Genomic DNA, 23269 nt, shown 5'->3' on the forward strand with positions numbered 1-23269 from the left:
TGAGAGACATACAGACAGACTGACAGACAGAATGCCATGTACACACTGGCACACACACTAAACTATGAGAGACATACAGACAGACTGGCAGACAGAATGCCATGTACACACTGGCACGCACACAGACTGACACATACTAAGCTATGAGAGACATACAGACAGACTGGCAGAAACACATCAACCAAGACGGGCATGTACAACCCGGAGAGAATACTACGTACAAACGGAATGTAAGGCTTCACTCACTAAACCTTAAATTAAAATGCATACTGCAAAATGTAGGCCAAAATAGCAGCACTGGATAAATAACTCAGTTTGAGATTATTTCCTATGTGGTGATCTCCTAAAAATTCAGTTTTCAATTTACTACAGTTCACTGTTTAGAGAATAACCCTACAGACTGCCTCACATCAAACTGCAGGCAGATTGCTCTGTATATATTAGCATACACACAGGCTGTCACAAGCCAGACTATGCAACACAACATTTCAGAATGAAAGAAATGATGGCAGAACTGCGAGCCATGTACACACAGACGGAAAGACAGTATGAGGGGTCATTTACAAAGGAGCTTCTGTGCACACTGCTTTGTAACAATCAGCAAGTCACAGACACAATGGCACATTTATTGCCAGCACATAGACCAAGCTTGCAGAACGTTTGTAAGAATTACAGTTAGTGCTGGTTTCACTCTTTATAGTCACCTTCACAGTGACTCAACACTCATTCAGATACACAGACACGGACTAGCACTCTTGCAGAAACTCTCTTTTCACTTACATACACAAACACTCAGAAATTAACAAACACAATGTAATTAACTTAAACCCCCCATCATGCATTCTTCCTCCCCTTACAGTGATAGGGACTCATTCCTGGCAGTGTGGTGGGCAGAGTGCTTCATGGTTCAATGGTTCAATTCTCTGTGTCTCTGCTCTTTAAAGGGAATCTCCAGTGCCAGGAAAACATATACGTTTCCTGGCACTGCAGGTTCCTGCAGTGCCCCTCTCCCTCCCACCCCGCATACCACGTTGCTGAAGAGGTTAAAACCCCTTCAGTTACTTACCTGAAACCAGCACCGATGTCCCTCAGCGCTCATTCAGGGTCCGTCAACGCTCCTCCGCCGACGTCAGCCGGCGGGGGAGACCTAATGCGCATGTACGGCAATGGCCGCGTGCGTGCATTAGACCTTCCCATAGGAAAGTGCTATACAATGCTTTCCTGTGGGTATTCCGGCGACGCTGGAGGCCCTCATGCATAGCATGCGGACGTCCAGCATCGTTTGAAACACTTTTCAGGTTTTAAGAACACGGAAGTCCCTCTAGTGGCTGTCTGGTAGACAGCCACTAGAAGAAGAAGTAATGAATCCAAAGTCGGTGGAGAGGGTAGGAGGATTGTACTTCTCAAAGGAGCCATCTATTCTAAAAAGAAAGAGTAGTAGTATAGTGCTTTATCAGACTACCTGGTTTGAGGGTTAGTGCCCTACTGGTGACTTTTGAGAAGGGGGTGCTAGATAACATAACCTTTCTGCACTCCCTCTACTAATTAGGTAGGGTAGTGGGATCGCATTGAACACCTGGCCATGCAACATCTGCTTCTTTCTAACTATGGTTTCAGTTTAGAGAGCATAGGCAGCACACTGTTGGGTAGGGAGGAGGGGACATCACATAGAAAGGCAGGGGTATGTCATGGCATATTCCCACCTCTCCCCTACTGGTTCATTTACCAAAGTGAGAATTCAAAGTGAATTTAAAAATTTGAGTTCAGTTTTAAATTCCCTTTGAACTCTCACTTTAGTGAAAAACCCGTACGGTGTAAGGGTAATCAAGTTTCCTTTTAGATTCAACCCCCAAGTGTTTCTGGAACCTAGCAATGGTCCTGCTGCAGAACCAAAGCAACTACCAATGTAACCCACAGAGCTAGCACCAATAACCTAAAACATTCTGCCTCCATGTAGCTGTACAAGAAATGTACAAGAAATATTGTTCAAACTGCAACAGATATTTAAATACAGATGCCATAATGAGAATTGATGTGTAAGTGCAAACATTTTCGTACGACGTTAAATACTTTGTAGAATTTCTCGTTTTAATATCTGTTTCTGTTTTATACTCACCGAAAGGCTGTAAGCAGGGTCTAATACGACCGGGACGGACAATTTCCCCTGAAGATTAAGCTTTGTTAGGTAGAATATCTTCTCCCCGACAAGCCTCTCTTTCTTGATTCGACGCACCAGGTACAATCGAAAACGAACGGCATAATTTGCAATCATTTCTGACTCAATGTGATTGAATTTATAGGATTCTGTGAAGATTGGACTAGGGCCCCTCTGGACACTAGTTTTAGCCCGCTGCTTTTTCATAGGTAGAAGAACAAGATGGACTTGCCAGGAGCTGATATTCCCAGCCCTGTTGTGTGTGGGCAGGTCGGTGACAGCTGTCACTGTAACAAGAAGTTTCTGTTCTTGTGAATCATAGTCAAAAGTTACATCTAATGTGCCATATTTAGCTACTGGCTCCTGATCAAAAGATTTAGGGAGCTGTGAAGAAGATCCTCTTGCTGACATATCCTACAGAAAAAAAAAGAAGTATGAATTTATTTTTTTCTGATCTGTAAGGAAATGGAATTGTTAGGAAGTATGCATTAAGTATGAACTATAAATGATTTCTATTACGCGGAGGTTGTTAATTGGAATCCTTAAAGAATAGTCAACCTGATTTCTCCACTGCTTACCAACAAGATAACAATGACCAGATTGTGCGATTTGAGAATATACCTGCAAGAAATTCTCAGCATACAGTAGAGGATTTTTTTCCCCAGAGCGAAGAATTTGTCAGAATTGACTATTAAGCAGACCCTGAATTAGTGCTATCAGCCTCAGGACATTGCAAATCACATGGGATTTAGCTGCAGAAGAACATGCAGAAAGTTGGCACCTCATAGTACTTTAGTGAGCTGATTTCCATGGGAAAATATTATATAAATCAACGAGTGTGAAAGTATACACACTAAAAGCAATTTTACAGTTTGGAAAATTGTTGGCCAAAGTCACGGTCCAAGTTTGCACCTTGTAAAAATGAGGCATGGACTTAGAGTAGTTGAAGATAGAGGCTACGTTTAAAAATATATTTCAAGGAATATATAAAAATTTATGATTCCCAAATTACAGCATCATGACAATAAGTATTTAAAGGGGCACTGCACTGTACTGGTTATGGCCCCAGGAGTCCCTGGCACCATCCATTTGTTAAACGTCACACCGTTTTGAACAGTTTGGTACTTACCTGGGCTCCCCTGGTGCCACAATCCAGCCTCTGTTCACAAATGTTGTTAAAGTTGAAGTTCTGCTTCAGCAATATTAATTTTGCCTAACTTTGGATAGAATTCATTGGCTGAAGAGTGTCAGCTGACATACTCAGATAATGAATTCTGATTGCTGCTCAAGGCAGGAAGGTGAGAGAGTGAATTTGGGGCAAACTTACCTACTCTTTAGGGCCCTAACAAGGAACGTTGTAGCATATAGGTCCATACTGACTATGAATTATGTGTAAAATAAAATCCCTAATTTTTATCCACTCATGTCTGTCCAACTGACTGCCTTTTGGCCCCCAGGGCCAGGCCTATTGTCCACTACCAGACAGATTGTACATTGCATCAGTACCTGGCAGCACGGTGATGTTCAGAGATGCTGGGGAGATAAGGGAAACCTGCTCACCCCCTTCCCCCCATATTCTGAGTGACAGTGAGATATGAGCACTTTAACACTATTAGCTCTGTGTGTCTGATCTCTTGTTCCTTAATGGATGTCAGCACAGAGCATGCTGGGATATGACATCACAGATGAGATTCTTGGGTGTTATAAATGTTCAGTTTCCAGACTTTTTTTGCAAAAATAAAATAAAATGTATTAAACAATAAATTAAACTATAAACATGTTCAGTTAATGGCCTATTTGTGTAGACATTGTGGTGCTTTTTCAAAACTTTGGCTGTACAGAATATCGGTACCAGTTATCGTTATCGACTCTGGGTCAATCCCTGTTGGAAAGAATTACAACCCATGTGCAGGAAAACAAATTCTCACAAATACCAGCTATTGCAGCCCTGGATTGTCCAAATTAATTCTCCTTCTAACACCGCTGTTCAATCTAGATAATGGGTTCTCTCCAAACGCCTCTTTTTCCTCTCCCTCCTATGTTTTTATTTTTTCCTTTACTTTGTCATATGTGCTCAAGTATGCTGCATATACCGTAATATTGACAGTAGATTTGATTTTAAAAAATGTCTCTGTATTCTACTTGTCCTCAATAAAAATGACAATTTGGAAAAAAACTAATATATTCTTATTTTGATAAAATATGATCCAGTGGTCCTATTAATCTGGCTGGTTAATTTCAGTTAATAGGATGCCCAACCAGTACGACACTAGCCAATATTTAAGCACAAACATATTGAATGACATGGTGACATTGTAAATGATTAGGTGACGATGTGTTTGTCATCGGCTACGATAATGAAATCCGGTTCTAACTGGGACTCACACGTCCTTTCTTTTCTAAATGTGGATGAATATCATGCCTCTTGTTTTTAAAGAAATGACGCATCAATAATACTCTTTAAACTGCAGTCAAATGGCCTCTATCTAGCTGATCACTGCAGGGACTCCTTCATTCCTACATTATTGCACTACCCAAGAATAACCGAATAGCAATTCAGCTGAAACCATGCTGTGACTCTCTAATTTGGTAACTTAGACACAGGGTTTAGAAGAAAAGACCTCGGTGACTTTGTATCAGAGGCAGAGACAGTCCCACGGATATGAACTCTCTCCACGCGCCTACTCAACCTCCCACATGTACATCTTGCTTGATTAGAAGGGACTTGTCTCTCTAGCTAAGCAAAGCATGAATCAGTGTGCACTGACAAAACATATATAACTTAATAACGTGAAATAATTATTGATCTTACAAACTTATTGTGAGATGCTCTTTATGATTAAAAAAAATCAGGCCTACCCCATAATGTAAGCTATACATATCATATAATTGCCTATATCAAATTAAATGTTGAGTTCTTTTGTGTATACAGCAGCATGATGTAGTAATTTGATGCTTTATATCCTGCAGTGATTTCCCCCATATAGTAATGTACTATATCTACATATATAAAAGAACATTGTGTGTATGCATATATATATATATATGCATATATACATATATTAAACGCAGCTAGCACCATGCTAATTAGCCCCAAAACGTAAAACTACATCATCCATGGTCAGGGTTGTCATCAGAAATGTCGGGGGCCCTTACACAGCTCATAACACAAGGTACTTTTATAGATGTGTCATACTTTCCTTAACCGAGAGTTTTAAATTCACTGTGATGGTACTAGAACAAGCAGAGACAGAGAGGGTGTCTGAAGTACCCTAACATAACCTGTAGGGCACCATGACAGATGTAAGAAATAAAGCTGTATCTCTTCACTGCTACTAAAACATGCTCTGGTAGCTAGCTATGTAAATATTAATCTTTAAATGATTCCATGCTGATCTGCTCCACTAAAGGCTTTCTAGCTTTAAAGGAAAAATGCTTTTATTCTTCTCTGAGTTGACAATGTAAACTATGGGTGCCCAAAATATCCCCAGATGCTTTAAAACTACAGCTTCCATGATGCTTTCTCATTATAAACGCATTCTAGAGGCATGCAAAGCTCATGGGAGTTGTAGTTGCACAACATCTGGGGATCTCCCTTTTTGGCACCCTTGGTGTAAACCATAATGCAGAAAGTGGGTCACTATTTGATTCAATGCACAAGATCATTTTGGACTCACCTCTGGGCTTAGTACTGCAGTGCTGTCACTTGGTACATCCTCTTCGTACCCTTTGTTCTGGAAGCTCTCGACTTCATGTCCTGTGCTTCCCTCGCTGGGGCACTTATTGTAAGAGTATCTGGGACTATTGCTACACTGTGAGAATTCACATTTACTGTCCCCAATATCTGAAGGAGTGCAGGAAAGATGGGGAGAGCCACTGTCATCTTGGTATGGAGGGGGCTGCAGCTCATCAAGCGGTGGAGTCCTCCGCATTCTCTGGATGCAGTTAGCTGTAAATAGGCAGCATTTTATAGTTAGATTTTTTTGCAAATCCTCGAATGACACAATGTTTAAACTCCTCTTCTGTTATAGAATTCGGAAATAACCAGACTTATCCGCGTATTAGTTTTCAAGTGACTTTAAGAGGCTGATATGAGTTTGGTTTTAAAGAAATCAGAATGTTGCTGTGTGCGCCTTTTACCATAGAACTGCAATGCAAAAAAAATAAAAAATATTGAAGATGTTTTCTAACCATCACCATAAGTTAAAGGCACTTAAAGGACAACTGCCATCTCAAAATTATGTTTTAGTATGATAATCCTTTTATCAGGTTTTGAGAGGAAATATATATATTTTTTTAAATGTAAAAGTATACATAAAAAATGAAAAAGCTCATCAGTTTATAACAGGATCCTTCCACCATATACATACACCCTAGGTCAGACAGAGCTTGAAAACAGACAGTCTCTATTACTTTCCCTGCTTCACTCCCTGCAGAGGGATGACCATAGAGACTTACTGTTGGTTTTCAAACACTGTTTGACCTACGGTGCATGTACAGTTGCAAGAAAAAGTATGTGAACCCTTTGGAATGATATGGATTTCTGCACAAATTGGTAATAAAATGTGATCTGATCATCATCTAAGTCACAACAATAGACAATCACAGTCTGCTTAAACTAATAACACACAAAGAATGAAATGTTGCCATGTTTTTATTGAACACACCATGTAAACATTCACAGTGCAGGTGGAAAAAGTATGTGAACCCCTAGAATAATGACATCTCCAAAAGCTAATTGGAGTGAGATGTCAGCCAACTGGAGTCCAATCAATGAGATGAGATTGGAGGTGTTGGTTACAGCTGCCCTGCCCTATAAAAAAACACACACCAGTTCTGGGTTTGCTTTTCACAAGAAGCATTGCCTGATGTGAATGATGCCTCACACAAAAGAGCTCTCAGAAGACCTACGATTAAGAATTGTTGACTTGCATAAAGCTGGAAAGGGTTATAAAAGTATCTCCAAAAGCCTTGCTGTTCATCAGTCCACGGTAAGACAAATTGTCTATAAATGGAGAAAGTTCACATACTTTTTCTTGCAACTGTATATGGCTGAAGGATCCCGTCATATTCTAAAGGTAGAGATGAGCTTTTCTATTATTTTTACATATACTTAATTTAAAAACAAAATCTATTTCCTTTCAGAACCTGATGGGAGGATTATTATATTAAAAATAGTTGTGAGGTGATAGATGGCCTTTAATAGTAGATGATTCTTATCCTCATCAGGTCACACTTATTTGGGTGGTTCTTAATTGTCGACTCACCATTAACCACTCACTCTGCATTTTTTGTTTTTGGCGTTTTTCTTTAACTCTGTCCATGGCACGCAGAAACTAAAAAATAGTTTACCGGCTGCCAAGTCATAAAATAAATTCTTCTGCACCCTGAATTGCACAACATAACCTATGTTGGTAGGGCCCTTATGAGGACTGCATGGAAAAATGATGAATATTGTATTCAGAATTATATTCAGAGAATTCGATGAATAAATAAAATTCTTTAGAATTTAATATATTTAATCGTATTTTAAAATAAAAATGAAACTTACTTTTTTCTTATAATGGAAAGCACCCGGTAGTAAAGGTTAAAGAGGTGGGAAGATTTAGGAACAGTAAAACATTTTAATGATGAACCTAATCATCTGATATAAAATAATGCTCCCCAAATTAACGCAGGAGGGTCCAACTAATGATATTTCTATAAGCCCAGTAATAGAACAATATGTGATAGAGGACAATTATATATAACAGAAAGTGATTTTTTTTTAAACATATAAAGCAGCTACACGGATAAAAAACCTTTTTTATTTTGCTTCTTTCTAGTGACTTTGACAGAATATTCTCTATGGAATGGTGTAACTTACATTAAAGCTGCTGCAAAAGCTGCATTAAAATAAGGTTTGACAGATATTAACAACACTTTGTATAACTATAGAAACTAGTTTGATGACTGTAGCTCATGCTGGAGAGAACTACAAACCTTTGTGACAGGCAGCATGTTTGCAGAGAATGGCAGTAATTACAACAGAGAAATTAATTGCAGGATTTTAATATAAACATTTAGTGACCAGGGGATTGAAGTTGCCTTATTTACTGTATTGTTCATATAGGTGTTGGGGGGGTCAGAACTAAGGGGCATGACACATGTGACCAGTGCCTTCTAAAAATCATAGTCCTATATTCTAAATAAAACATTATTTTGGATCAGGAAATTAAAGTCATACGACTTATTATTGCACATATTCCAAAAATTGGCCAGTGGACAATTGAGAAGAGGTCAACATTTTAACAAAGTCTACCTGATATCTTACTATCCAGTGTAATATGTTCACTTTATATTTCAAACACATTTAGCTCATTAATCTCAGTGTTCCTTTGCAATGTATAAGTAATAGAGTGATTGAAGCTGGCACGGTTAAAATGTAAGTGAATAAAATAACTCCAAGCTATTTTGATGAGCGCCATTAGGAGTCCCTATGGAAAAGAGGCAGAAGCTGTGATTCAGAACAATTCTCTTAGTGTAATGTAAAAAATAAAGCCGAGCATGATCATTAGTGCTCAAACCACTACTAAAGTGCTAACATATCACAGAGGTAGGAAAATGCATGTTAGGTTTATCATAGATGGGAAATAATTAGAGAGGAATCTACGTAAATGATATAACTTATCTGAAGAGTACAAATACTTCTGCCAACCTCTGAGCCACAGCGATAAGGACACCATGTGTTCCCTCCATCTAATGCTCTAGATTACAGTTCTCCACTGTAATTACACTGCAATACATTAAGATAACCAAACGGCTTGTACTTGAATCCAGATATACCGGTACTTTTTAACCTTTCTTGTCTAGTTAGCAATCACTTCACTAGCAAGCTCCTACATTATATTAATATTATGATCTCTCCAGTTTCCCAAACCTCTTAAAATTCACAATCTCTGAGTTGTATTCTCACTCCAAACAAACAAACCTGTGTGGCCCTAGAATGGCCGGATTTAACGTATTAAGGCAAAATGTCACAAGATAAAAAGGCCAAGATAAAGAAATAACACAAACGATTAACAAGCCACAGGTCAAGGAATGGAGATATCAGAATAGTCAGGAGCCAAGCCAAAGGTCAAGGAATACAGAGATCGGACAGTCAATAAGGGAAGCCAAGGTGAGATACACAAGAAATCAATACAAGGAACGCGCTCTCGGATAACCAACTGAAAACCACGACAGGGCACTGAGAAATGGATAAACTAGGTTTAAATAGCTAAAGGCGTTTCCGGATAGGCTGTAGGGAAACATGTGATCAAGCTTATGTGTGTAACACACCCATACTAAATTAAGTGATGGCCCTTTAAACCCTTAAATTATTCACAGTTGCAGTAGCCGGCGTCTTTAATAATACAGACCCGGCCGCTGAGAGAGGAGAGGACACCACCGGTGAGTGTTTGGCGGTATTCCCCTTAGTTTGTGGGAATACCACCATAGCAATATGCGCCTGCCGGGACCCATGCGGCGTGGTATCCTGTTTCAGCAGGTTTGTACACACTTTAAGTAGGTATTTCAGGGGTATGCCACAAAGTTAGGATTTGGGCGGTAGAGCCATTCATTTTCCATTTATAACATAAATGTAAAGATCTGATTATCTTCCTTACGCTACCTTCTTCCCAAAAACTAATGTGTTATTTATGTCTTACCCCGAACACCGGCTTTATACATTGGTAACATGATGTATGACAGGCATGGGTTAAGTAAAGGCCTATAGATTATATGACAAGATCACCAACCAGAAATGAATGAGAAAATGCAAGAGAGAAGGGGAAAATATGCTTTGGGTATGAAAAGTGAATTGATTGATATATGATAAGGGTAAAAGTAAAGATGGCTACATTAGTACATTCACATATATACATGTATACAAGCATAAGTATGCATGCACGCTTACACACAGAACCACCTACATGGCCAGACAGCTGTTTATGAAATGTATTACTTAAATGTTAAATAACACCACAGCACAAAACATTCCATTTTATGCACTTCATTTATCTTCTCTCGTCTCTGAGTTTTATCAAAATGCAGCATCCTACTATGCTAATTATTGTGAATTTTTTTGGCTTTGTTACCATTACTTTCCTCCCACACATACTAATCTCATCTGCTCACTGAATATGGATGAAATATGTGGAAATATTGATACATGCAAAACATTACTGAGTGTGAATAGTTCTTCAAAACTGTTGATGCACCGAAAGGCTCTATTTAAATCAAATAGTGTTCATTAACATTTACAATCTCATCAGGTTTCAGAGAGGACAGTGTAATCCCCGCTAGACATAGCAGGTAATCATTAAAGGGTTACTCCAACCCACAAACAGTGTTTTAAGAAACACTGTTTTTGGCTAGGGTAACCCTTTCTCACCTGCCCCCCGCCCCCCCCCCCCCCCCTTAAAAAAAAAAAAAAAAAAAGCAGCGGCCAAGTTCTTTTGCAATTGGTAGTGTTTGTGGCATAATTGGTAATCACTTTAAATTGGGTGTTTTTTGCCTTTTTTTAATCAGCAAGATAAAAAGTATTACAATTATTATTAATATTAGGGCCACCACACATCACCTATGGGTGGGGGTCAGAGAATGCCCCCGTCCCTTTTATTATTATTAATTGAGCTTAAGTGGTCTGGGTGCCTATGGTGTTTAATTAAAGGAACCCTATAGGGTCAGGAACACAAATATGGATTCCTAACCCTATAGTGTTTAATCCACCATTTAGGTGGCTTGCCTCCCCTTAGAAAAGGTGAAAACCCGCCTTATTTCCAGCATCACGCAGGTCTGCCGATGCTGGCCCCGTCCCTCAGATCCATCTCTTTGGTGTCATCATTAGAATTGGCGATTTTTAGCCAGTCCAGTGCTTTCCCTATTGGAAAGCATTTAGATATTAAGCTGTTATATTAAGCTGTAGTTGTTCAGGTGACTATAGTGTCCCTTTAACCTATGAATGCATGGATCTAACATCAGTTTTGATCCAACCACTGTCCTAACAAGAACTAACTTCACAGATGTGAAATGTAGATGTTTCAAGTATTTACATTTCTCAAAAAATATAATTTCATCTATAAGTACCATGATTAATGCTGCACCTGGTGAAGGTTTCAACCAAAACACGCAGATTTACCTCCAGAATTAGTTCAGCATCCACAAATTGGATCTGTAATCTACTGTAGCATATTTTCGAGGCAATGAAGTGGAGAAAGTTAACACTTCATATACCACTTGAATTTGTTGCAAATTAAATTATTTTATGTGCCTTGTAATTGTAATTAATCAGGTGCTTAGATAACATCAATTAAACTGAGGATATTGCCTGACATGAAGTAACTGTGCAAATAAAATAGCTCTACATGGGTAATTGACAGAACTTTGTATTAACTACAAAGCTATGGTCATTAGCAAATGTTAATGGAAATTCAAGTAAATACAAACCAATTATCGGGCTAATATCATTAGGAGTCAATTGACTATCAAATGTACCAAAAATGTTCTGGATGTCTTTTTAACATGAGAACCTAGAAAAGGCTAAGTAACCAAAAAATAAAATAATAATAATATCATGATTATTTACATGATAGCTTGGTACTACTATATATATACAAAACAAGAACTATATTACTTGTGCTTGAATTTGTGCTAATACAAAAACATACCCTTATCAAACATAAGTCTTCACTAGCAAGATTTGTTAAAAATAAGATAAGAAGTCTCAACAGATCCATGGCACCAGGCTTACAGAAATGGGACCCTGCACTTTGAGCCTGTCTTATTGCATACAGGTGTCAATATAGATCAAAAGATCTTCAATATCCAGACTTCACATGATGAAAATTAGCAAGCTGCCTCTGACATCCATAGGCAGAGTTAGCTTCAAGGTTCCATTGCAATCCTGGGCAACATACTGATATTACATGTTATCCTACTGGCATTCTAACTAAATGCACTTGTTGGGAGTGAAAGTAAAACTGAAGAACTCTTGGTAGAGACAGCCCAATCCCTCACTTGACAGCATGGACAGAGTTGCAGACACCATCATTGTTCTCTAGAAAACACTAGTCTGCATACTGACAGAAAGGAATAACAGAACGAGAGAAATACTGTTTCAAGTGTATGTGTGAGTGTTTGTCTATGTATGTATTTATGAGTCTTTTCCTAATTAAGCATGTGTAAGTAGCTATGTATGTGTGCATTTATGTGGGTGAGTGTTTAGTCATTCATGTACAAGTACCTGGTTAGTTATACAGTATGAGGGAGTCTGACTGAGGAGCTAGCGATGCATATATGTAAATGTGAGCGAGTGTAATCCTACTTATCTGTATATGTGCGTGTGAGTGGCTAGTTAGATATGTGCGTGTGCCTAATTATGTGTGTGAGTGTCCACATATGGCTATTTAAAGAGACACTATAGCCACCAGAACAACTACAGCTTTATTGTATTTGTTCTGGTGAGTGTAGTCAGTCCCTTCAGGATTTTAGCTGGAAACACTGTTTTTTAAGAGAAAAGTGTTTACATTACAGCCTAGGGACACCTCCACTGGCCACTCCTCAGATGGCTACTAGAGGTGCTTCCTGGGGCAGTGCTGCACAGTGTGACTGACATTCAGTGTCTACACCATCTGCATGGAGACACAGAACTTTCCTCAAAGAGATGCATTGATTCCTATGGGAAAGCATTGTGACTGGCTGAGGTCACTACTTCTGATGATGTCAGCCAAGAAGGCAGATCAGGGGCACAGCCAGCACCAGCAGACTGGTAAAAATTTAAAAGTTTACTATATTAAGAGGGGTAAGGGGAGCTAAATAGTGTTTTGAACACAATAGGGTCAGGAATATATGGTTGTGTTCCTGACCCTATAGTGTTCCTTTAATGTAAATATTGTCTGGCAGCTCCCTGATGGACAAGGTTTTACTATGTAACAAATCATCTTGAAGATTGTAACATACAGTAACAAGAAAACTAGAAGATAACAACTATTACATAAAATATAACGTGAGTAGTTACTTTCCCAAGAGCTTTCAATCTAACTCAATCATGGGCAATTCTGGCTCACCGACTGCTGTGGACTACGATTTTCAAAACTGTTGCAATACAACAACTTATAGAGTCTCTGAACCAACTGTACTATTTATTATGTATACATAGTACCAGGAGGGTTAATAGTGCTGCATGGGTTCCACAACTACAGATGTATTCTAATTGTAACAGGGTTTGGAACAACAAAGAGAAATATGTTTGATTTGTTGAGCAATCAGGGTGTTCTATTGCTTACCTAAAATGATTAAGAAACCATAATAAAATGTATTAGTATTCCTCGACTGTATTCCACTAATTTAGGAATATACTGTGAACAAATGTCAAGTTAATTATTGTGTACAGTATTTTTACTGCTGTAAGCTTGACAGCAAAATGATTTTCCAGTTTAACCCTTAGAGGGCGATAGGCTTGAGCAATGCTTTGCATAGTATTGCCATGTGCTGCTCATCCCAAAGGCAATCAAAGAGTTAAATGAAAAGGATTCAGTACACATATTAATGATAAATGCCTTTTTTTTTGTTTAGGATATGAAAAGCAACCTATTTTATCAAAGGCTTTTATTCAGCTTGCATAAAAAAAGACAATTTCAAAAGTTATCCGTACAGTGTGTGCATATGTAATCTACTAGGATTAGGATTCCAATATTTAAGAATAATGAACACATTGCCTAATATGAATTGTAATTAGTCATAGATATGCAACTTTGCTTCAGAGCAATTGGTGTCTGTTAAAATAGATTATTCCTAAAATGTTAAATTGCGAATCTGGACACAGATCAACAGCGGTCCTGTGTTGCTGGGTTTTTGATGAATCTGCAGATAAGGGCAGGTAAGACAAAACAAATTACAATCATGTACATGTCCTCGGACCTCAGAAGATGGGTCTTTAAAAGATGGAGGTTTGGGTGATATGGACTTTGTGTTGTAAGTCACTTAGAATCGGGATGAATCTTAAATGTTTGGTAAGATGCACATTGGTGGAGAGATGTTCAGAAGTTGTAAAGCCTAAAGAAGGCTTGCCGCAGTAAATCAGTGTCTTAATGGTGCCCTCCTTAGAAGATGTTAAAATTAATGAAGACTCCCAATGGTAACGTATTGCAGCAGACTGTATAGAGGTAGTAAGTAGACTTAAGAAATGCCTCTGTGGCAAATATTGGAGATACGTCTGAGCTATTCTGCCTCATCTTAAGGTTAATTCACATCACTCTGTTCTGAAGGATTGTTTGGAAATCTAAATCATGAGATTAGAAGATTACAAATTTTAAACTAAATACTATCCTCCAGGAAATGCAGTTGTTTGTTTTATTAGGGGTCTGGTGTTATTTAACCATTAGGTAAAAGGAGAGAAAAATATTTGTAATTAAAATTAAATTTCTTATGTATTATAACTTGCTTTTCGAATGTTTTATATCCAGTTTTGGCAAAGGACACTAGACACTTACTTAAAAATATTTTTTTTTTTGAAAAACAAACTACCAATTTATTGTTCCAGCAACTTAAACAGAATCAGATTGTATACCACCAACAGGACTAGGTATGGTGGAACAGTCTGAATTTGGAACATCATGTCTTCCATTCCATATTTTTTTCTCTTTTTTTCCCCCATCATGGTACACCAGCGAAAACTCCCCAAAAAGCTCAGCACGAGCTTACGCAGGCTAAGGTCATTGCACTGCATTCCATAAGCTTAAAGGGTACCCCGTACTCACTGTGCCCCAAGAATGGTTTACCTCTTTAGGTTAAAAAGCGCCAGATGACCTCCTAGCACGACAACCTAATTTTGATAAAGTTGCTGTGATGCCTGGAGTCAGAGACGTAACAAGAAACCATGGGGCCCCGGTGTGAAAAATGCCCTGCCCCCCCTCCCCCCCACCCCAAGTGTTTCATTCCCCCCAGCCCTTCCAAGTATCTCATTCCCTCCCCCCAGCACCTCCATGTGTGTCATTCCCTCCGCCAAGCCCCTCCACGTGTCTCATATCCCCCAGTTCCTCCATGTGTCTTATTGCCCAAACCCCTCCATGTGTCTCATCCCCTAACAAACTCCTCCATGTATCTCATTCCTCCCTGCCCCTAGCCCTTCCATGTGTCTCTTTCCTTCCTCCCCAACCCCTCCATATGTCCTATTTTCTTCCCCCAGCATCTCCATGTGCCCCATTACCTCCCCCCACTTCCCTCCAACCATTCCATTTGTCTCATTCTCTCCACCCCAGCCTCCCAACCCTTTCATGTATCCCTTCCCCCTCAGCTCCTCCATGTGTCCCATGCTAATTGGCCAAGGTTGCATTTGGCTCTGCCCCATACCCTACCTCCAAGGCAATCTCAGTCCATCCAGTATGGGACATCATTGTGATTGGCTCACATCATCACTTCTGATGATGTCAGCCAAGAAGGCAGATCAGGAGCAGAGCCAGCACCAGCAGACTGAAATAAATGTAAGGTTTTACTATGTTTATAGGGGCAAGGGGGGCTAGATAGTGATTCTAACACTATAGGGTCAAGAATACATGTTAGTGTTCCTGACCCTATAGTGTTTCTTTAATATACACACTTAATATATTATGTACATTGCTAAATTACATGGAAATTAACTTAACGGGAGTTAGTTACTTTATAACCCTGATGCATAATCATATTGGGATATTTTTTAGAATGGGATATATTGCAATTTTATACTTAAATGATTGTCACACATTTTCACGAGTAACATGTATTATCAATATGACTAATTTCTTATACAAATAAGTGGAGGTGGAGGCCTGTTTACCTACATGTATTTATGTATACATGATGATCGCATAAAGCAAGTGCGCATGCAGTTTACATTAATGAATAAATAGCTTCTAACAAACTAACATTAATTAAGCATGGAAGGCTGATTATTATATTTTTATCTTTATAATGCCGGTTAATTAGCAATGATCTGATACTGAAAAGAATAATTAGTTCGTGACTCTCAGTTTTATTCAACAAGACCTATATCTTACATGTGATTAATCAAACGTTTTTGACGTTATTTGAATAAATGATACAGTTGATTCTTGGGTTACTGTATGATTCATCAATTAAGTAGAATTTGCATATGACTTAGCTGCTATTTAACAATATTATGTGGCTTTCATATACTTTAATTATTTGTGACTTGAACATAATCGGGTTCTCATCATTTAAATTTATCATAACACTATATTTAAATTAGTCTGTGAATCATTAAAAGGATACTATAGTCACCAAAACAACTACAGCTTAATGTATTTGTTCTTGTGAGTATAGTCAGTCCCTGCAGGCTTTTTGCAGTAAACACTGTCTTTCCAGAAAAAAAGGCAGTGTTTACATTACAGCCTAGGGACACCTCCAGTGGCCACTTCTCAGGCAGCCACTAGAAAGGCTTCCTGGGGGCAGTGCTGCACAGTTTGCAGCACTGCTGTTCAGTGTCTCCACGCAGAACTTTCCCAATAGTGATTGGCTAAAATAATCAACTCTGATGATGTCAGCCAAGGAAGCAGATCAGGGGCGGAGCCAGCACCAGCAGACCTGCACAGCGCTGGAAATAATGTGAGTTTTCTTGTTATTTAAGGGAGTGGGGAGAGGACATAAACACTATAGGGTCAGGAATACACATTTGTATAATTTTCCTTGAAGTATAATATGACAGTCCTGTTAAAAGGTTCTAATAATTTAATCAATACATTTTGCTAGCCTATGTATATATAAACAGTTATTGAAAATGATTTGTTATTAGCAGATTTTTCTCTTTTTGAGCAAATATTGTTTTTGCAAGTGCAATGCATTTTGGGAAACATTGTAAAGTGTCCAGTTGCATACGCACATATTAGTAAAGTAGTAGATTAGTAAATCATGAATTATGGAGAACCGACAAGGAATTGCACAATTTAGGCCATAAAAGCCAAGCGAGGTAAAGAAAAAAGTTGGGGAAGCTTACTAGTTAGACTAGAGTTTGCCATCTCCGTGTAAATTTACTATAATTCGCATTGCAGAAAAAACCTCAGGTAGAATTTACATTGCTCATGGTATTTAGATAACGTTTTACCAATGTAACATAAGGTAACAGTAATACAGGGGTTTTCTCAATAACTGGCAAGGAGTCATGAGTTGACACCCAGTTTTCAAAAAGTTTGAAAAAAGATCCAATCTGGATTAGAAAGAAGGTCAACATTTGAAACTTAGTCGTCAACTCATCTCTTATCGCTGTTTAGTGTATAAGTACCACTATAATTTAAAGTAATGAAAGACTCAAATCAAAATTTCTCACACAACATTGCTGCCATTGATCTATATAAAAATGTGGTAGAAAGTTGTTTGAAGGTTCTCAAAAGTAGATGGCTTTCAAAAATGTTCCTTCACATTTCTAGAAGATTCTTGGAATGACTATTCAGAAGATCTGCTATACTGAGCAATCACCAACACACATTGCTATCTAATACTAGCTTGCCTTTAGTCTATAAATTAGCTTTTCAGGAAGGAACAGTGAAATGTCTCCATGATAAAGAATAAAGTCTACAGTAATTTCAGGGGCAATCTAAATATTACAATATTTTGTAAAGAAAAAAATTGACAAACAAGTTTGTGAACACATGGGATGCTTTAGGGCAAGAGGCAAAAATGGTGGCATTTAAAAAGCCACTATATAAATAAGACACTAATAATCTTTATTCATTGATGAACATAAATATATAACTAGTCTTGTACACCGTTTAGCACTATGAAAAGCCACAAACTCTATTTTCGTACCTGACACTTCTATAGATTAGTTAAAATTCTGAGCATGTTTACAATACTATCTAGCAGGCTAATGGAACTACGCACCAGACACTCATACATAATTCAAATTACTATCCTCGGGCTTCCAAAGCAGAGTTAAATCTGCCTTCAAATTAGCTGAGGTGTGACTTCTTATTGAATAATATGTGTACACTTTTGGTACAAACGTACATCCCAAAAAAACTGAAAGTGTGTTTTTAATGTCATTCTGTGGAAATAACACTCATTTTACAGAATAATTTGGGAATTATAGCAATTTTATAGCTTTTTACTCTGTTGGAATCAAAAAAACTTTACAGAGGCACATATAGGGAGGTTTGGAAAAAATGAAAAGGGTAAATATATTAAAGGGACTTAAGTTATAATGAACTAAAGGAATGGATCGATAAAATATGTTTTTGTTTTTTATATATTTAATTCTCCAGTAATTGGGTCTCCAGACTTAGCAGAATTCCAATGAGTGTAGCCAAATGAGCATTAACCTGCCGGGTTATTCCCTACAATGGGTACTCTCAGGACTATTGTGGGGGGTCATGTTGTAAAAAGGTGTTGTGTTCATTTTCCATTTGCTTTTTCTGTAGCTTTTCTAATTTCGGCTTATTTATTCTCTTGTTTTATACCAGATGTAACCACCACACAAACCTGCTACTCAAAACCAAGATTCATTTTGTGAGCAATCAGCAATAGTCTCATATACATCCACTTCACCGTGTTTATAGAACACTGCATTCCTTCAGCGCTGCCTTATGGGCAAAAGTATCTTATCCTTGGTAGGGGTTGCCAAAGCAATTTTGTACCGTGGGCAACCTCAGATGAGTGGACTGCACCTCGTGCATGAATCATTAGCCCATAACATGTTGCGATCGGTGTGCACTGAGACTCCTGGTAGCACCGGCAGCCGCTAGCACTCCCCCCTAGTGAGCAAAAAGCAATCAATTTAATATATTTCCTCATGTACACACAGATCTATCCTGCTCTGTTCAGTCATAGAAAAGCCCATAGTTCCACATACCAACAGGTCATATACAGGACAGTAAAATTGAATTGGAGTGATCCACAGCTGACATGGGAGAAAGCATTCCTAAGAAAAGTAATATGAAAGAGTGTTCACCATTTACTGTAATGGATCATTTCTGCATGTCAAAGTATGTTTTGGGATTAGACAATGAATTCCGCACTCTGACAACAAATACAGAAACATTCAGAAGAACAACTTTGGAAAGATATGATCAAAATTTCACTTTTTTTTTGCCAACATTTATGTTCTGTTGAGCTCACAATTCAAACAGTACAGATAAATATTAAATATTAAAAATGTTTTATAGCACAATCTGCCATGCTAAGAGGCATATGAGATCACTCCCTCCCTCGTCCATGACTGTAGGAATGGTATGATTTTTGAAAATTCCTTTACTTTATGGAAGTTGTAATTTTTAGGACATTTGCAGACATTGAAAGAATGGAATTAGTTCTTTCCAAGTTGGTAATTATTCCTGGAGATAAAATGTAGGCAGGTGTGACTATATGGACCAAATTTCATTTTACAAATGAAAGTTAAAAAATAAATGTATATGTGATTTTGTTAGTGAAAGATGCTGCTGCTTATGCTTCTTAAACGGACACTATAGTCACCCAGACCACTTCAGCTCAATGAAGTGGTCTGGGTGCAATGTCCCTCATGTTTTAACTTTCCACATGTAAACATAGCAGGGTTAATCCAACCTCTAGTGGCTGTCTTCCTGACAGCAGCTAGAGGCGCTTCTGTGACGCTGGATGCGAAATTCACATCCAGCGTGCAGAACGTCCATAGGAAAGCATTGAGAAATGCTTTCCTATGGACTGTTAGAATGTGCGCGCGGCAGCGCATGCGCATTCCGCTCCACTCGGGAGCTGACGTCGGCGGGGGACGAGAGGTCACCAGCGTCGAGGAAGCCCTGCGCTGGATTAAGGTAAGTGGCTGAAAGGTTTTAACCCATTCAACCCAGCGGGAGGGGGACCCTGAGGGCGAGGGTCCCCAAAGGATTATATAGTGTCATGAAAATTAGTTTGTTTTCCTGACACTATAGTGATCCTTTAATTTTGAATTGGATATGCATGAAATACTAAATATAGTTACTTGATTTTCACCCACCTCGTGTAACTATCTGTAATTCAGCATACAATATATCTTTACATAGACCCTTACTTAACTCCTGCACAATTGTTTCATTAAGACATAGCACACGGGGCATAATAGAGATATTCTAAATGCCTAAAGATATGAAGCTTTAAAATAATTTTAGAATTTACTTAAATACGTGGGGAGTTTAGTAGATTATATTTTTAAATTAAACCACTGCAACCGGAGTAGCCTCAATAGCAAAACAGCATGTCTGTCCAATGGTTTATTTGTAGCCTAACCTTATTGTTTTGAACATATAATTAGTTTTATTATATAGCAGCGTAATAGGGCAATACCTATGTTGCATGGATGAAGGAGTAAACGGCAATCGATACAAATTATTTTATCTCTTTCTAAGACCTTGTGATGCGAGACGCTGATAGCTGCTCCAAGAGGACAAAGCCACACACCTTTAAATAAATATATATTATATGTATACCTCATTTAGGCACGAAAGGTTTTCCATTTTTGTTCATTTGTAGCGAAATAAAGTAAACCACTTTATACTGATTTTGCCATTATCATTGTAACAGATACAGAATATAAAGGCACCTTGCACATTTGTAATTTGTAAAAAGGCATTTTTTGTCTTCTTGGTTAACCACAAGCTTTGCCCAGCTATGAGATGTAGTTTGCATATATTAGAGACAAGATAAGCAGCAAGTTTAACTTAAAAGGATGCATATATTACAAACAAGAAATATACCGTAAACATTTCGGAAAAGCAATTTTTGCAACAGCAATAAACAAGCACTCAAGGAAGTGTATTTTAGTGCTGGATAATGGCTCCTCTATTAAAGTAAGCAGATACGGTGGTGCTTTCCGTTCTTTGCACATCACAGCAGATCACATAACCCCCCTTTTTGTCTTTTTGTCACTCTGAGCGCTTATCTTCCTTTCATCCCTCTGGTGAGCCTTGTTAATGAGCAAGTGAGAGGTGGTGAAAAGAAACAGATAAAGAAAACAGTAAAAGGACAAAGAGATAGAAAAAAACATCTACAAATGCTCAATATCATCACCTTCTGCCTCAAAAGAAACTACAAATATGGAAAGCCCATTTCTATGCACACTATATTAGAAATTCCCATACAGACAGACACGTGTTAGAAAATAAAACACTACAAAGCAAACTTGGTTTATATTGTAACATGGAGATTCTGACAAATGATACAATGTCTGGAAAGTAATTTAATTTGCATCTCTAACAGTTTGGACACATTTATTATTGGACAACAGGATGGACAATGGACGGCCCAACAGACAAACAGACAGGCAGGCAGGCAAACATTCACATTCTATGACTCCATGCATTAAATGTGATAGTGAATAACCTTTTACATCAATTTTTATCAATTTTCCAACAGCAATATTTCTGAGGGTAATGGTACACTTAAAAGTAATAAAGGCCGATAATAAAATTAAGTCATATAGTCTTTAATGTCTGTAAATTATTTAACAAGTTACTTCCACCTTTTTCATTGAACCATTTAATTTATAATGCCTTACTTAAAAGACCCTTTTCCTTCCCCCCCAGTCACTAGACGACACACAATTCTGGAGGTACAACATAATTTTATAGAGCCACACTCGGCTTTTATGCATGTCCCCGTCTATACAAAAGGGCGACCACTCAGGGGAACATTCATTAATTACTTCCCTTGCTGTTTCACATTATGTTGCCAGTGAGAACATTCTGATTAATTGGGGGGGGGAGCGTTCTAATGGGGTACCAAGGAGGTCTTCGTTCGGGAGACGAACGAGTCGGGAAACAATCCCTGATCGGCGTTCATCTGAACTGTAGCGGCCACCCAGGGGAGCTCTCATTAATTGTTTCCCTTACGGTTTCGCACCGATGACCGAGGTGAGAAAGTTCTATTTGAACGTTCTAACTCGCATTCTAAATGGGATCTGGAGATGAATGAGTTCCTTTCGTGGCCCCCATAAAACCTGCGCTGGTTTCCATGCCCCCATCAACATCACAGCCTCACTCGTAAGCCTCTCATAAGCATTTGATTGGACCATTTTCACCTGCTCAGAACTATTGCTCACTTGGAATTGGGAACCGTGGGAGGGAGTCGGTAGTGTGGACAATTAAGTGATGGAAGGGTCCTTACGAATAGGCAGTGGTTCTGCCACACTGGACATTAGTAATTACCCCCCCCCCCCATAAAACCTGCGCTGGTTTCCATGCCCCCATCAACATCACAGCCTCACTCGTAAGCCTCTCATAAGCATTTGATTGGACCATTTTCACCTGCTCAGAACTATTGCTCACTTGGAATTGGGAACCGAGGGAGGGAATCGGTAGTGTGGACAATTGAGTGAGGGAATATTTAAAAAAAAAATCATTAAATATTACAGGGAGGCGGGTACAGCCAGGTGGGTTAAAATAATGAATGGAAGGCACATTCAAATTTCCCCTTGCAGGCAATGCCTGGAATGGTAAAAGCTGATAACATCTGTCACCAGCATGCGGTGGGTGCTGACGACATATTTTTTGCACTGGATTTATATTAGGTTTCTTGCAACAGAGTAAAGCGTGCCAAGGGTGCAACTAACCCCTGGCAAAATAGTGCATATTTATCTGTATAGGCAGCATTTAAAAAATACAGACTTGTACCACCATGACCACATGTAACGGAAGATGTGGTCATGGTGGTTAGAGTAACCATTTAACACCTGATCTTTCACAGCCAATATAAACTGCCATTTTTTTTATATCGTATAACACAGTATAGTGTTGTTACTACATAAATAGTATAATCAGAATATGAAGCAAGGGCCATTGGCAGAGAAATGGAAAGTTGAGTTGGGGATTGGCAGGCAGACACACAATCAACGTATTATATATCAGTCTCTTGTTACACCAATACTCTCCGCAGCACAATGTGTCGGCCAAGCATGGGTGACCACAGACAATTACAAATGTAATCTAGTAAGTAAGTACAATAAATGCTAGAGTGACTCGCTGGAAAAATAAATATTAATCATTTATTACGGAATGGATTTTAGACACAAACTGACCCTGCACTAGCTGAAGACAAGTGAAAATAGTCTCTGCCCTTCAAACAAATGTATGATTTCAAAAAGCCCACTCCTTTCTA

General features: G+C 38.5%; 1 protein-coding gene across 2 annotated transcripts in view; it reads right to left on the bottom strand.

Moving 5' to 3' along the window:
- Positions 1-23269, bottom strand: part of SYT14 (synaptotagmin 14) — a 185102-nt gene that overhangs the window by 38114 nt on the left and 123719 nt on the right. For both annotated transcript variants that reach the window (XM_063443888.1, XM_063443889.1), the window contains 2 exons: positions 5833-6104; positions 2117-2569 (listed from right to left, as the gene is read on the bottom strand). In XM_063443888.1, the coding sequence (XP_063299958.1) occupies positions 2117-2569; positions 5833-6104 (725 nt within the window). The remainder of the gene's footprint in view (positions 1-2116; positions 2570-5832; positions 6105-23269) is intronic.

This window comes from Pelobates fuscus, chromosome 2 (assembly GCF_036172605.1).
Source record: "Pelobates fuscus isolate aPelFus1 chromosome 2, aPelFus1.pri, whole genome shotgun sequence".
NCBI classification, from domain to species: domain Eukaryota; kingdom Metazoa; phylum Chordata; class Amphibia; order Anura; family Pelobatidae; genus Pelobates; species Pelobates fuscus.